This window comes from Bubalus bubalis, chromosome 2, assembly GCF_019923935.1.
Source record: "Bubalus bubalis isolate 160015118507 breed Murrah chromosome 2, NDDB_SH_1, whole genome shotgun sequence".
In the NCBI taxonomy this organism is placed as follows: Eukaryota; Metazoa; Chordata; class Mammalia; order Artiodactyla; family Bovidae; genus Bubalus; species Bubalus bubalis.
The window spans coordinates 36215992-36231592 of record NC_059158.1 but is presented as its reverse complement, the minus strand read 5'-3'; the positions used below and the strand labels follow the sequence as shown (position 1 = coordinate 36231592).

The following is a 15601-nucleotide window of genomic DNA, read 5'->3' as shown; positions in this document are numbered from 1 at the left end:
CTTTCTGCAGGCGCCTGTCGGAGCGCGAGCCGCTGCGCCCTCTGTCGGCCGGTGGCCGGCGGAAGTATGAGGCCGGAAGTTGCGTAATCTGTCGGCGCCCACCCGGTGCGTGGTGAGCGTTCCTACAGAGCGCGGAGGTGCGGCTATGGCTTCCAGTGGGGCCGGCGTGACCGCTGCGGGCTCAGCAAATGAAGCTCCCGAAATTCCAGACAACGTGGGGGACTGGCTTCGGGGCGTCTACCGCTTCGCCACCGACAGGAATGACTTCCGGAGGTAACCGAGGCCCGGGGGCTCGGTCCCTTTCCGGCCCTTCGCGCGCGTTATGCGTACCCCCTGGATTTCCGTTCCTTGGAGCTGGTTCCTCCAGATTTTTTTACACCACCCACATCTTGGCCTCTTTGTGGCTCTGGGTGTGCTTTGCTGAGGTCCTTGGTCGGGAGGATTTCCGTGCTGCCGAAGCGCTCTTGACAGTCACCGGGCTCTGTCTAGAGAATCTGCTCACAGGGACCCTGGGGGAGGGGGCGCCAACAAACAGGCTTTTTGGCCCTGGACAAGTGCTTAATTGGCCTTTGCGTTTGACCCTGCTCTTACTAGACGTAGAAACGAATCTTAAATAACCATGTGGTTTTGGGCAACCTGTTATGGGCCGATCAGTGCTCCTGCGATTCTGAAGTGCTCCTGCTTCAGGAGGGGACGGTTTCCTCCTGTGTGTGATGATGGGAACCCCACCCCCCCCTCCGCCCACCACCAAGTTTCTCGTTAACCAAAGACACGTGACTCGGTGACCACAGGGTTAATGGGATGCGTTTTTTCCCAGGAACTTGATTCTCAATTTGGGACTCTTTGCTGCTGGAGTTTGGCTGGCTAGAAATTTGAGTGACATTGACCTAATGGCACCTCAGCCTGGGGTCTAGCCTGTGAAGGTAAGCACTAATCACTGTTCTTTCAGAAGTCCTAGAGGCTGGGAGAAGAAATAACTTAGATCAACTGTTCACAGACTAATAGGAAAGAGACTTGATAAAAGACCCTTGGCTGTTCCTAGTTAGATAAGTTTCCAGATGTTGCAAGGGATTTGAGTCTCGTAGCAATTTTTACTCCAGTAATTTTACCTTTCTAATGCCACCTGTTGTCTGATTGCAGACACATGGAACCCCTGTGCTGTATTCGACCCCTTCAAAAACAGCCTCCAATCTATGACCATCACAAGACTTGCCCTGATGGCAGCTGAAGTTTGATTCAGATGGCACCTTCCCTTCCCTTCCCTGCCTGACTTCCTTTTCTTTGCTGAGTCCACTCAGGACACCCTTCTGTGGTCAACAGGCAGGTCAGCTAAAGTGTTGTCTTCTGTTCTGTAAAATGTTGTACATAGTTCCTAAGTTTCTGCAGGGGATGATCTTTGCTCTTGTCCTGAGGAATAATCTAATGGTATTTTAACAAATAAAGCGTGTAAACAAAGACATTTTATTCTTTTAATAAGAAAACTTCAGCTTACAAAAACAAGGTGTAAAAAGTCAAGATTTACAAAAATCATAAAAACATGATTTATATTTCACACTCAAAAGAGACAGGAACAAGTCCCAAACATGGATTTTAACAGATGGTTTGCTTCATAGTAAAAGAAAAAAAGATGGAAACTGTAGCCACCATACAGTGATGTTAGCATAGGTAATAGCTTATTCTTGAGGAATTTCCATTTTGAGCAGTACTATGGGAAGAAGCCATTTGGTGTTGCATAGCATTTTGGTGCACCAGGTGGGTTTTCCAGGCACCAGGGAGGCATTGTTGCTATAATACAGTGGGATTCGAGGGCAGTAATGTGCAGATGGAGGCAAGGTGTGAGGAAGCCTGGACAGTGGCCTCTGAAGCAACACTGCTTGTGGAAGCTGCTTCCTTCACAAGTAAAGAGAGATTTTCTGACCCTGAAATTCAGGGTAGTGCCACTGTCCAGGAGTTTGGGGTTCTTTGGAAATGGAGTATGTAAGGAACTGGCATGGAAAGAATGATGTAGGATTAGAAAGGTGTGGACATACAGACAGGCTCCCCTTGGCAATTTTTTCTAGTCGATTTGCTCTACTAGGTGTTTAAAAAATATACATACTACTTTTTTGTGCCAAGTCTCCTCTGGAACTGGTATGGGATTAAAGGATAAGAATTGGGAAGGAGGGTCAGTATAAATATACCACAGTGGCCTAATTATAAGTTAGGCGTTATCTCTAGCAGTCTGTTCACTAAAGGTAAATAGAATAAAATGGTCCTTCTTGACCTTGCAGGCATAAATCTAAGAAAGCTGTTAAGAGAATTAGGTTTTTTATATGTTAAAGAAAAGCACCATTTTCTTATGAGCTCTCATCAGGGAGGTCCCAGCTGTTAGGGGGAAGGAGTTTGAGCCTGTATGAATTGAGGCCTGTGGCTGGCTTAACATGACGTCAGGATCCTTTAAGAATCTACATAGGGATCACAGATGCTCTGACAAGTTTATATCTTACTAGGCTGTTAAGATGAGGAAAAATAACATACATTAAGTAAGGCTTTGGTTTGAAGCCATCACCGCCCAAATGGTGACCAGGAAGGAAACTTTTAAGCCCCATCAGCCTGCGTGAGACCACTGCTAAGCCTAGAAATACCAGCACTTGTTGTTCTTTATAGCAGTGAAACTTATGTCCTTGAAGTCTGCTACCTGAGCTACTCATAATTGTGAAAAGTTCTATTTGATAGCAATTTTCAAAGGTAAAATTCAAAACATGGCCAAAATTAAAGACATGGCAGCTTCCAAAAGCATAATTCAAGTTTCACTTAAAATATAATGTCTTAGCTTCAAGTAACAGTGTTGCTGTTGGTTTATAAAGCCATAAGCTGATAAGGTAAAGTTTCATTTCAACTGGCTTAATTCCTGAAAGCAGTAAGAATTTAGCAGGTTAAAGCTACCAAATCTACACCAAATTTTGATGGATAATTATGATTCTGTAAATGAAAATCCTAGCTTTCACCATTTCAACACATTTTTCCTCAAGGGAAGTCAGTTTTACATCCTGTCATGAGGTGTTTAGCCCAGGCTAGTTAACACTACTATGAAAATCTCCTACATTACCTAGTTAGATCTGAAATAGAAACATACCAGCAGAAGTTAGTATGGAAACAGTCCACAAAAATGACCATTCACTTCAGTGCTCTAGTGACTGAGGTGTGCTTAGAGCATGTTTGGGTTGAATACACAGTGGTTAAAGTCAAAGTCCTAGACCAAGAAAATGGTTAATTTAAACATGGAAGATAGAAACTAAACTCACAGTCATATTTAGAAGGCGCTTTTCAATTTTAGTGCTAACTTCAAAAAAGAATCAACCACTAGGGAGATGCATACTTACCTGGTAAGGAAACTAAGTGGCCGTGGGAGGTTTTATTCCAAAGATACAACCTCCTCACCTAATTAGGCCAGTCATTAGGCTGAGGGACCCAATTATCAAATGTGCTTTGAGTAAGCTTTTTAAACACCCTTTGGTGAAGACTCACGAGCTCAGTGGAAACCTTAAGGTGGGAGTAAAAGGAACACGCTGTTTACAGCCCTGCAGGTGAGCAGGCCAGGTCTTCTCATCCATAGCTACTCAGTATCGTTCCCATCAGTGGGACTGGGTTGCTGGGACAGGTTCTTTGAGCCTTCTTTTTTGCATATTACACAGTGCACTGGCTTACCTTACAATCTAAAGGTTCACATATAGGGGATTGTGTTTTACACTGCTTCCTGAAACTGTGCAAAAGAACTTCAGAACTAATGAAGGTACCACTTCAGGAGGAACGGTTTTTGTTTGACTTGTACTATATGTTGCCTAGCATTAGAAAAACTAAAATACCTTTTTCTGAACATTTGTGCTCTCCCAACCAGCTGGAAAAGTAACCCTTCCACTTAAAAGATAAAACCTTAGATAGGGATACATTATATGTTTAGGAAGGGGAAGCCCTCCCAGCCTGATTTTTAAAAAGGCCTGAGTTAATGTTCGGAACATAAGGGGTGGTAAAAAAGAATAGGGTATATAGTTTGCCTTGAAAAGGAGACATTGATGAATAATCAAACACAAAGATTTTGGACATTACAGTAGAATTTTCAGAACTTGCTGGTAATAATTTGCTTTCACACACACGATACGAAATGCTTTTAAAAAGTGATACCAAATGTCCTTTACACTATACAGACCCATTTGCCACTTGAAATGACAAGAAAGAATCCTTTCCCTTAATCTTTTCAATCCCATGCAAACCATAATTAGGTACAAGGCACCAAATTTTATGAATTGTATAAAATTAGTTCACAAAGCTTTATCAGTACATAAAACAAACTCCCTTTCTCCCTCCTGCCCACCCATATCCCACCCCACCCCACCCCCAAGCGTTCATTCTGTACTACTGTCAGCCTCTCACGTGTATGTGGGGCCTGCTAGGGCTGTGCCCCACCGCCCGCCAACCCACTCATCACTTCTTACACTTGGATGGAACTGTAATCATAGCCAGAGGGGAAAACTCATACAATCGTTGACTCTAGAAACCTTGACATTAAAAACAAAAATAAACTCTGCTATTGAGTCCATAGGACACATTAACACTTCTATAGTTCCCAATTTTATTCATGACATTTAAGAGACATCTGGAAATTCTTTACAGTGTGGCGCTGTCCATCAGCCTGAGAGGGACTGGATCAAAGCAGGCAAGAGGGACTGGATCAAAGCAGGCAAGAGGTTTGCCATCTTGAATAAGAGCGTCAGTTCCTAGCCATTGAGGGCATTCCTAATTTTTTTTAACACTAGCATGAATGCTTGTCTCCGAGGCAACCACAAGTATGAGGGTCAAGCTAGATTGAGGTAAAATTTTGAGGGCCAGGGTGCATTCATCTTGGCTGGCTACAGCAGGAAGTAAACACACCAGCCAACTACAAAGGGTTCCTAGAACAGGGATGTAACTACTTGTCTGGGAGAGAAGCAGGCCCGTTAAGGTTCAGTTAGGAGATCTTGGATTTGATTTGGCAGCATCTAGTCAACTTCCACCTGGTTCTTATTTTCTTCTTTACAATGTTTTGACTTAAAGTAAGATGCAACTAAGAAACTCATCTACTTCCAGTATGTAAATAAATTAAAGGCAAAGGGACATTTCCCTCACAATAGCCATTGGCTTATGCAGCAGGAAATTCTTTTCTTTAATAAAAATCTCCATAAATACTAACTTCTCAACAGCATCTATTGCTGCTGCCTCTGGGTACCTGAGGTGTCTGACTGCAGGGGCACCTTCAAGTGTGTGCAGCTCTTTGAGGACTCTGGTACTGGTTTCTGTTCCAACTCACTTTAAATGATTTTATTAATTTGAAGCACTTACCCTATTAATACAAAGTCCTTAGTCTGCTTAATTCTTAACTTTTGGCATAAAACTTTTTAAAAATTAAATTTGAAAATGTTTTAATTTTCCATGAGATGTTTATTTTTCTTATAACCCCCCCGGGACAGCCTGAGGGATTTAGTAGATACTGTATAGTACTTCTCTATTTGTCAGTTCTCTTTTTCTAGAATAATAAATATAGCATTCAGTGAAAGATGAGGCACAATTTATATTTTCCTTCCCTTTTTACTTTTTTTTTTTTAAAGTCAGTGTGCTTTTCTCTTACCACAAAAGGTCATCACCAGTCATGCCAACTTAAAAATGTGGATCTAGAGACTACAGTCTCGTATCAGAGCCTCTAGCAGCATGGGCGGCTGTGGCACTTGAGAACAGTGTCCAGGTGAGGGCGAGCCCGGCCAAGCTTGTACAAAGACGCCTGCAGTAGACAGTATAAACCAAATAGCATACAAAATGCCATACGCTATCGCTTCCAAATAAAAGCTAAGTATTACAGAAACCTCACAGTGTTGGAAAAAGCAAGTTTAATTTAAAGTATAGTCACTCCCTTTCCTTATCACGGTGAGCCATCTTCTGTCTGATTTCCTCCAAATCTCAGTGCTGTCTGGTAGGTCCTATAGGAGAATTCATCTCAAAAGAGGTCAACAGCAAATGCTATACAGATCTGCTTGGGAAATGTGGCCCTTCAACATTGCTAAAGCTACACCCCTCATCCTTTAGCCTCTGGTTTCCCAACTTCCCACCCCTCCCCAGACTTCTTCACACCTGCTCCCTTCAGGTGGCAGCTGTACTTCTGCCTGAACTGAAGGTTAGTATGACACTCATCAAAAGACGAGCATCCCGAGCGACAGGCTGAGCTGCTGTGGCGCTCCCGCAGCGGGACTTGCAGTGCGCATTCACTTTTACTAGTGAGTCGGAGTGAAGGACTGAGGAGGGAAATTCAGTGGTGCCTGACAGGGCAGAGGGCTTCCATCTGGGCAATTTCATGCCACTTAGAAACTGACCCAGTTTAAAAAGGAAAGCTATATCTTACTAGCACTGAAGTGAAGGACAGGACACTTTTTTTCTCTGATGGACTGAGAGTGGGTGGGTAAACAAACAGTAGGGATTAGCAGATTTTGGAGGAAACCGGCCAGGGCTGTCAACAATAAACTGTTCAGACATACAGGAGGAACAGTCCTAAGCCTTTGAAAAGCAAAAGCTCCCACACCTTGTGAACAGGAAATAAGCTGCAGGTTAAGAAAAGCTGCATGCTGCACCAAGGTGAGAACGGGGGACAGACATTTCGATAAGCCCTGGACCACTGGCTCCCCCACCAGCCCCCTCTGAGTTCTGAGAAAGCCTCAGAAACCTGACCTAAAAAGACCAATTTAAACCAAACTACGTGCTTGCCCTAGACCCGAACCAGGAGTTTGCTACAGAACTGGGTATCCAGGAGTGCATTTAGGCTCAGCGTGCCACAAAGAGCATGTCATGTACCAGTTTCTTGCTTCCCCATACGAACTGCTCCTTCTTTAGAATGAAGGGATGTTTGTGCCATCTCAGAAGATGTGGAATGATTAAATGACAGCAGCAGCCAGGTAGAATATGACACGTGAAAAACCTCCCATTTTTCATGGAGAAATCTGCTCCATGCACCTCCTTCCATTCTTCAACTGCTATCTCCTAAAAAAGGAAGTCTCTAAATTTTCAACCCTTGAGGACTACTTCCTCTTGTAGGAAAAAGTCCTGACTTCACCTCCCGCCTTGGAACCAATCCTGTCCAGCAAGCTGCCAGCCCAGGCCCCTCCTTGCTCTCCAGTGCTCTGCTGAAGGCTGCTCACGTCAGGAGGCTCTTCCAGTGCTGCAAGGGGTCCTGATTAGCAAGGGAATCACATAATAGGAAGAAAACACAGCTGGATATGACCAACTCACTCCCTCTTTCCTCCACCCCGATCCCTCTATATTCAGAAGCAACTGTTGAAAGAGTCTTCATAGAAGTTACTCTTTTTGATTTGCTTTAACAAAGGAGGGAATTGTCTAAACCCATTTAAAAGAAAGTGACTACAGATTTTGTGATAGGACACCAGTCACCCAGCACCTTCTGCTCTAAACCCAGTGAGGCAAACCTAGTAATCTGTTCCTGTAGTAAACCTTATTTCCTGTAAGAGGAAAGATGTACCAATACCAAGAGTTTAAAAGCAAGTCAGTCCTTGATAATGCGCCTCCCATTCAGGGGAAGGTCCGTGGTCTGCCCTCATCGTTGTTGCTGGAATGCACCTGAGTTTGGAGTTGGGTTTCTGAGATTCTTGCATTGCCCTGAACTGTTCTTTGAGTGTAAAAAAGGATGTAGGCTTGAGTTTTGCACACTTCCTCGACACTGCATACATTCAGCTTTGAGTCATTGCAGTGGACCCAAAAACCTAGGAAACCAAATGAAAGAAAGAGAATATGACTACCCAACTTAAATTTCAATCAGCAGGCAAACGAGGAGATGAAAAAAGGGACAGAGAAGTTCTGAATAGATCCAGCCTTTGATTGGTGGTGGTGGAGGAAGAGTTAAGTAAATGAAACTATTGGTTTTAGCCCCACAAGCCCCACCACAATACTGCTTACAGTATTGACTAATTTTTGTCCTCATTTCATTCAGGCTTTTTCACTGCCCATTAGGGACGTCTACAAAGACAGACTGGGGGCTAAGAGATGTGAAAAAAAGGGGGAGAGGGAAAATGTACATAGATAAAGGTATGGAAGGAAAGGAAAACTTAGAAGGAATAAAGTTATTTTTCACAGGCTCACTCTGGTAGCCACCCCAAGGGCTGAGGGGTTCAAGATGGGTAAACTATTAGAAACACATCCATAACCCACCTGCCTTAGCACAGTAGCTGGGAGGCTCTGCTCTGGGGGACAAGGACTGAAACAAAGCTCCTTGGAAGGGCCCTTGGATCCTCACACCTCCCATGTTAAGGGAGGTAATCAGGACATAGTATTGTAAGTGCTCAGAAAGTGTCCTCAGCTTTACTATGGGCTGATGCTAGTGAGACTCTTACAGTATGAATATGACCACGACATAGCTAGGTCACACTGTTTATGTAAAACCAAGAAGGAAACAGGTCTGCAGCGGAAGTATTAACAACAGCTATAACCTCTAGCATTAATTGACCATTATGTGCTAGGCACCATGCTCAGCACTTTTACATGTTAGTTCCCGTCAATTCTTAGAAGAGTTATATGTTGTCAGTGATATAGTCAAAATTTGAATCCACCTTTTGTAATTCTTTCCACTGGATTTTAATGTATGGACTATCCCCCTACAGATTAAATAAAAGGAGAGGAATGAAATGTGGACAAACCAACCCTTTTTGGTGTCCCCACCCCACAGAGTAAAGCGCACGCACCTCCCTCTGTGTTGTAGCAATAGGCTGTGTAGTGTCCTGAGCCAAACCCTTTCCCGTGATGCATGACCACTGCGGAGAGATCATAGGCAAAGGTCTCTTTGTCAAGAGAGGAGAGCATGTCCCTGCAGCAGTAAGGTTCCATGGTTAATACCTGGTCAAAGACGACATGGACCCCAATCTTCTCTCGGTGATTACGGCCAGACCACCTGTAACATGGATATAAACTTCTCACCAGTAAGAAATGGCATGTGTGATCACAGGCAGAGGTAGGTAAAACAGAAGTGGAGAAAACTTAACCTGGATTTGGTTTTCACAGCAAGGTAGGGGTACTCAGTGTTCACATGTATGTCCTGTGAACATTCAGATGTTCTCTGAAACCAGAAATCTCTAAACAAGCAATCCAGGCAATACTCTTTATAGTTTACTTTCTACCCTTCTTTTCACAGATTATCTCATACTTTATTCTGAAGATGGCTCTATATAAGCCCAAGTGAGGCTATTAAATCTTCAAGTACAGACACCCACTGCAGCCTAGCTGATTTAATAGGGCTGTGAGAGCAGAAGCCCCGTCCTGGCCCCCAACATCCACTTGCCTCACCGGGCAGGAACCATACACTCCATGGAAAGCCTAAGGACTCCAGGGAGCAGGCTTCTCCCCCCAACACCAAAGACATTTGCCCTCACCAAAGTCTTTGAAGTAGCTATTGCCACAGCTCACCAGCCACCTGGGATGCCCCAGAGCAAGCTCACCTGAATCTTTTAAGGTGCAGCCGGAGGACCTGAGGTAGTCTGTAGATCATTAACTGCTTTCTAGCTTCACTCAGAACAAGGGGTTTTGGATTGGACTTTCGTCGTTTGCCTAGATGGTTTGGGAAGGTATAAGACATGGGTCGTGAGGAGACTCATTCTTTCCGAGCCGTGCAGAGACAGTGACTTGCCACCCAATACGCATTCTCCTAGTTTCTCAGTACTTCAACCTCAGCTTCATTTGGGCAGCAATGTGACCCTCTCTGAGACTGCACTTCCCAGCCTCACATGCCCACATGGTATGGCCACGGAAGTTCTAGCTGAGATGAAAGAAACGACTGTGTGGCTCTCTGGGGATGGCCGCTTCAAGAAGGCTGATGCAGTTGTAAGGTGCTTCCTTTGTCCTTCCCACCATTTGAAAGGAATCTCAGTTTCCTTTCCTGTGAAATGGGGGATAATGCATGTATCTCAGGTTTAGGGAAAGGGTAAAGAGGACACGGGGTTTCCCAGGTGGTTCAGTGCTAAACGATCTGCCTGCCAAGGCAGGAGATGCAGGTTCGATCCCTGGGTTGGGAAGATACCCTGCAAGAGGACATGGCAACCCACTCCAGTACTTCTGCCTGGGAAATCCTATGGACAGAGGAGCCTGGTGGGCTACAGTCCATGGGGTCGCAAAGAGTCAGATATGACTTAGTGTTTGAGCATGCATGCATGCAAGAGGCACAGGATTACCAAAGGACAGTGTATTTAGAGATTTTTTCCCCCCACATGACTTGCTTGTGGCCTATACAAATATTTAGAAAATAAACTTCACTGGTTTTATATTTTTATGCCATACTTGTTTTCTGAAACATGTTTCTTGGTAACAGCACTGCTAGACATGCAGAACAAGGCTGGCCATTGGCTAAATATACTCCATTCAAAACAAAATCAATGCTCAGGACTCCAGTTTTGTTTCTAAAGATACTGAATTGTGGGTGAAATGCATTTCTAAATTACAGAGAAATGAAGTTCTCTTAATTTCCATCAGAAGCCTTCTCTATAACCATTTACTGATGACTGCTCTGTTATATTAATTCAGTCAGTGAATGGACAGGAATATAAAATTCATGGTCCACTGTGGTGTCTGTTAATTGTCTCTGAGCTGTTGATATCATGGTCTCAGTGTTTGAGGAGCCTGGCACCTGATTCGAAGCTTGTGAAAAGGAGCAAATCACGGGCAGGTGACGTATCGTGGAGCTTCTCTGACAATAGGTTGTGGAGCTGTTGCTTCTCATGAGAGATTGCAGCAACTAGATTGCGGCTTTTACTAGGGCTGGCAGTCATGGTATGTGAGGGCATGAGCAGAAAGAGAATTCAAAGAGGGGCCTGGCCTTATTTTACATTCCTGTTCACCAGCAGATTTTTGAAAATTACTGCAGCTCTCTGCCTGGGAATCCTGGCAGTGACTGCTGCTCTCAGCAGAGGGAGTATGTGAGCTAAATGAAGACAATATAGAATCTGGCTTTGTTTCTCTCAAATTCACGAAGAAAAATCACTGATTCTGTTAAGACTGATCAGTTCTGTCTCCCATTTGATTAAGCTGGCTACACAGAGAGGTGAAAGACTGATAGTTTTGAAACTTTCACAAGCAACAGATCAGTGCATCTCATCCCTTCACTGTAGCTTTCCTTCCTTGCTATTTGAACCTGTCTACAGAAATACTGATAAATGGGCACATCTGACAACCAGAAAAACAATACTTTTTGCAAAAATAAATAAAAGTGTTTCTTGCCTAATCTATCAGGTCCGAGAATGACAGACTTAAGGCTGTTAACATCTTTCTGTTCCCTACAAGTATAAAACTTCATGAATCACTATTTTAAAAAGAAAAAAAATACATACTGTTCTAATAAGACAATTTAAATCACTGCCTTTATATATCTCTATGTAACAGGATAGATAGGTGAGTTTATGCTTAATCAAGTACAGGATTCACATTTTGTTTTAAAATGGCAAAACGGTATCAGAAGTGTGACTTTTGATTTTTGACTTGATTCTTCAGAGAACAGGTTTCCCACAATTCACTACTTTAAAAAGCCATATGCAAAAATATTAAAGGCCTACCATAAAATTGTTATTCCCAAACCAAAACTTATAGTCTGAACTATAATATGGTTGCACATTGTTCTCAGATCTCTGCACAATCCATTCATCTTAGTATCCAAATCTCTATATGCCAAAACCCCCAAACATCAGTTTCAAAGTATTTGCTCTGCATTTCCTGTGTACATGCTGGGTTAGCAAAAGCATTGTTAGTGTGTCAAGACACAGGGTTGGGGGATGCATAAGGTGCTCTCAGAACCATATGGAAAAAATTCCACTTTACAGTTAAAGCCATGATAGAGAAATACTTCTTCCTCTGACCCTTCTGAGATGTGAACCTTTCAGGCATGTGAAAATAATGATGAAGCTGCCATGGAGCAATGTACCATATGACTTCCTCTTGGTCTCACTGTACCCTTAGCATCACTTCTGACTGACTTTAATTCAGGATAAAAGCACACTTTTCTGATACATAGCCCTCAAACAGGCTATGCCACCTGAATTTAGACTAAATAAGAACTGTCAAACTCTATTCATGAATTTAAGCAGGACCCCCACAACCCATGAAGCTAAATACGCACATTCTTGAGTCCCCATTTCAAGGTCCATACTTTCAAATGCCTCCCAAGATAACAACTAACTTCAATCACAGCAGGAGTCCAAGGAGGTCCAACTCCTAGGTTTGGTTTTATTTTTTTTAATATATAATGTCCATATGTTTTTCTCAGGAAAATAGGAGGAAAAAAAATCTTTAAAAGATGCTTTAGAACCACTCAATATTACAGTGTTATTTTTGACTAAAAGGGCAAATTAAATACCTTAAACTGATATTTTAGTTACCTCCCCCCACCCCCCCCCCCCACCCCCCACAGCACTCACTGTTACACTGGTCACAAGCGTAGATCCTGCCTTCCAGGGCCTCTGTCTCTGTGAACTTTGCCAGCATCTCAGTGAGCAGGCACTCTGTCTGATTCAAAGGGACAAACCCCTTTTCTATGCAGTGATAGCGTTCAGGGAACTCCAGGGACAGATCCCAAAAGGGCTCGATGGTATTGGATTTGTAATTGCATGATACACAAGTGACCTAGGATGAAAAAATTAGTGTATAGGTTATGTAACTTCCATGCTTCCCACATTCATTTTTGCTAGCACGTAACAACCAAAACTAAGTGTATAGTTTTCAAAAAATATTTAGTATTTAAATGATAAGCATAACTTTTAAGAGAATTAAAGCATATTACTTCTGGTATGTATCTCTATGATGCTAGCTGGAACTGGACAACCACACAGCACAGACAGTATTACCTACTCCCCTTTCTCTCTCCTCTCCCATTCAGTGCCACTGTATTACAGATAGAAGTTATCACGGAGTCATCAAGCCATCAGTCTGAGATGGAGAATTTGTCGATTCCTGTCTGCTTCTCTCATCCTCATACTCTATCCTCCTCTAGACTCTGCTCCTTCCATCCAATCCAGCTTTCCTCTCTTTTTGCTCTTGTTTCTAGCAGCATCCCTATACTGATGCCTGTGTTCCAAGAGCCTCGAAGTACCTTGTGATTTGCCCTCCTCCCCAACTATAACCTTCCCAGATGCACCTTTCTTCCTACAGACTTCCAGGGAGGTTGAGGAAGTGCTGAGAAATACTCCCTTTTCACAAGCTGAAAAACAAAAGCCGAAATAAACTTTTGTTCCCCTTCTACTCATCATTCTTTTAAAACCCTAACTACCTCAGTAGCATAGTGTAGAGGTTTTACCTGAATCTCTCAAGTTGCCCACTTTTTTAACTCTATCAATTCTTTCTGCATGTTCTCACAAAGCCTTACCTGAGTTTTCCCTCATACCTTACATGGCTAAGGAAACGAAAGGTAGTGGGGAACCGGAGGGAGGGTTGCTTAGGCATTTGGCATCTTCCTAGCCACCTCCCTCCCTTGTATGTTGAATAAAGGCTTTAGAAGGAATGATGCTCTTTCAAACAACCATGGAACCAAGGTTATAGACAAACTCTTCAATTTCCTAAGGCTGATCAAATAGGATGGGATGCCAGCAATGGGTACTTAATTGTAACAATGAGAATATTACATTACCGTATCATCATAGGTTAAAAGACACTTCCTGAAAGTAAAGTGATCTGGCAAGTTAAACCAAAAATCTGCCCGGGAAGACAGGAGGCAAGTTCACCAATGAAGCCCTTACATAGTACTGTGAAAGGCACCGCGGCCGCCCTCCACTGTGCATAGTTATAGCAAACGTACCCTCGTTAGGCCCACAACCTGGGGAAGGCACTCACGGGAAGCCTAATACTATACCAGCCCCGCTCCAGCGTGGTGGGCTGTCAGGGCAGGTCCGAGCACACACCTACCTGGCTAAGTAGCTGCCCGTGAAATATGGTGTTCACCACCTTTAAGACCTGTTTGGTGAGCTTCCTCTGGGAGAAGGGGATGAGGATCCGGCGCGTCGTGCCTTCGGACTCGAGTTCCTGCTGCACTTTGTGCAAAAGCTCGCAGAGAAACTCCTGCGCGTCCTGCTGGTCGTAGCCGCGGAAGGCGGGGATCAGGCTCCACACCGAGTGAAGCATGGCGAAGGGCGACACCAGGGCCCACTTCCCCGACCACATGACGCGAAAGAGGGTGTGCAGTTCGTGGCAGAGGGAGATGTGCTTCGAGCTGGGCTCCTTGTTCTGGATGAGCTCTAGGCTCCTGCTGAGGGAGGTCCCACCGTTCAAGCAGAGGCCCTCGCGCTCGCAGGCCTCGGCCCCATCACTCCGGGTCGACGACAGCTCTGTGGCCGAGCTGCTGGCTGGCCTGCCTGAGAGCGGGGCCTTGCCGTTGGCGGCCCTGGGGAACAGCTGCTCCGTCTTGGACGGGTCGAGGTTCAGAAAGCACTCGCGGAACTTGCGCAAGTGGCTGAGCACCTGCAGGATGGAGTTCATATAGCAGGTGTTGCCCAGGTTGCGTAGGCCCGTGACGCCGGGCGCCATGGCGGGCGCGCGGCGCGGCCCGGAGGGCGCGCGCGTGGCAGGCACGCGCAGCGGTGCGGGGCGGGGCGCATGCAGCAGCAGGCGCGCGCTTTTGCGCGGAGGGGCGCTGGCCAGCTCCTCCAGCAGCCGTCGCTTCACCTCGCGCCGCCGCTGCCGCGCCGCCTCCTTCTTGCGCTCCAGCGCCTCTTCCCGCCGCTGCTGCTCCAGCTTGGCCTGGCCCCGCGAGGTCTTCTCGAACCAGAGCCGCAGCGTCCTGGCCAGCAGGCGCTGGCGCCGGTACCACAGAGCCGTGAGCATCTGCGGCTGTCCCTGAGGAGCGCGCTGCGGCGGGACTGCGTCCTCGCCCGCCGCCATGGACCGCAGCGTCCGCCCGCGCCTCAGCGGCGGGTCCTGCGTCTGGCCCCTGACCGCCAGGAGGGAGCTTCTCAGCAGCTTCAGGTCCCCCTCCGGGTTGTCGTTAAGCACGTAGTCCTTGCACAGGTAGCAGAACACGTAGAGATCCCGGACCTCCATGGCTAGCGGGTGTCTGGTCTCTTCGAAGTGTTTGAGGGCGTGATCTTCGATGTAGCGGCCGCAGGCCACGTGCGAGCACTTGAGACAAGCCCACACCGACTCGGTGGTGGCGCACTCCCGGCAGTACCACTTCTGCGGGTTCAGGATGGAGTGGTCCTGGGCGAGCCGCAACCGCCCTACATGTTTGCATCTATCCATGTCTTAGGGAAGGCTCCACTCTTTCAACCTGGCACGATAAGGGCCCCCAAAGAGAGAGAGAGAAAAAAAAAAACTTTAAGCAAAATATTTTTCTAGAAAAAGGCTTGCAACCGGCATTTCGCACTAAGTATTCATTAGTTTTCAATTCAAAATTGGTTCCTTTGGAAGGAATTTTTATAAAAGGAAAAAGCAATTTCGGCATACACTGGGAATTACAGAAAGACAATTAAATTCCTTAAAAAAAAGGAAGAATCACAAAATACTAAACGACAGACCTTAATGTGTAACTTTATATTTTCTAAGACTGTTTTAGTTTCTGAGTATCAGCTAA

At 45.2% G+C, this 15601-nt stretch overlaps 3 protein-coding genes across 3 annotated transcripts in view; 1 reads left to right on the top strand and 2 right to left on the bottom strand.

Annotated features, from left to right (window-relative positions):
- TOMM6 (translocase of outer mitochondrial membrane 6) lies at positions 1-1455 on the top strand. Its single transcript, XM_006069174.3, has 3 exons — positions 1-273; positions 818-923; positions 1141-1455. The coding sequence occupies exons 1-2, from the start codon at positions 146-148 to the stop codon at positions 912-914; spliced, it is 225 nt and encodes a 74-aa protein (XP_006069236.1). The 5' UTR covers positions 1-145; the 3' UTR covers positions 915-923; positions 1141-1455.
- USP49 (ubiquitin specific peptidase 49) lies at positions 1456-15270 on the bottom strand. Its single transcript, XM_025269975.3, has 5 exons — positions 13942-15270; positions 12462-12666; positions 9501-9609; positions 8751-8956; positions 1456-7775 (listed from the first exon to the last, which is right to left on the bottom strand). The coding sequence occupies exons 1-5, from the start codon at positions 15268-15270 to the stop codon at positions 7585-7587; spliced, it is 2040 nt and encodes a 679-aa protein (XP_025125760.1). The 3' UTR covers positions 1456-7584.
- The window catches only part of MED20 (mediator complex subunit 20), a 73105-nt gene continuing 72676 nt past the window's right edge, over positions 15173-15601 (bottom strand). The window contains exon 5 of the mRNA XM_006069171.4: positions 15173-15298. Within this exon, the coding sequence (XP_006069233.2) occupies positions 15263-15298 (36 nt within the window). The 3' untranslated portion in view covers positions 15173-15262. The remainder of the gene's footprint in view (positions 15299-15601) is intronic.

Bases quoted from the DNA above. Each gene is read 5' to 3' on its own strand.
- USP49 (XM_025269975.3), bottom strand. From the start codon at position 15,270: ATGGATAGATGCAAACATGTAGGGCGGTTGCGGCTCGCCCAGGACCAC. The intron at 12,667-13,941 runs GTAGGTGTGTGC...TTTTCATCCTAG, and splicing joins ACGGGCAGCTACTTAGCCAG to GTCACTTGTGTATCATGCAA. The intron at 7,776-8,750 runs GTGCGTGCGCTT...TTGGTTTCCTAG, and splicing joins TTGCTACAACACAGAGGGAG to GTTTTTGGGTCCACTGCAAT.
- TOMM6 (XM_006069174.3), top strand. From the start codon at position 146: ATGGCTTCCAGTGGGGCCGGCGTGACCGCTGCGGGCTCAGCAAATGAA. The intron at 274-817 runs GTAACCGAGGCC...GTTTTTTCCCAG, and splicing joins GACAGGAATGACTTCCGGAG to GAACTTGATTCTCAATTTGG.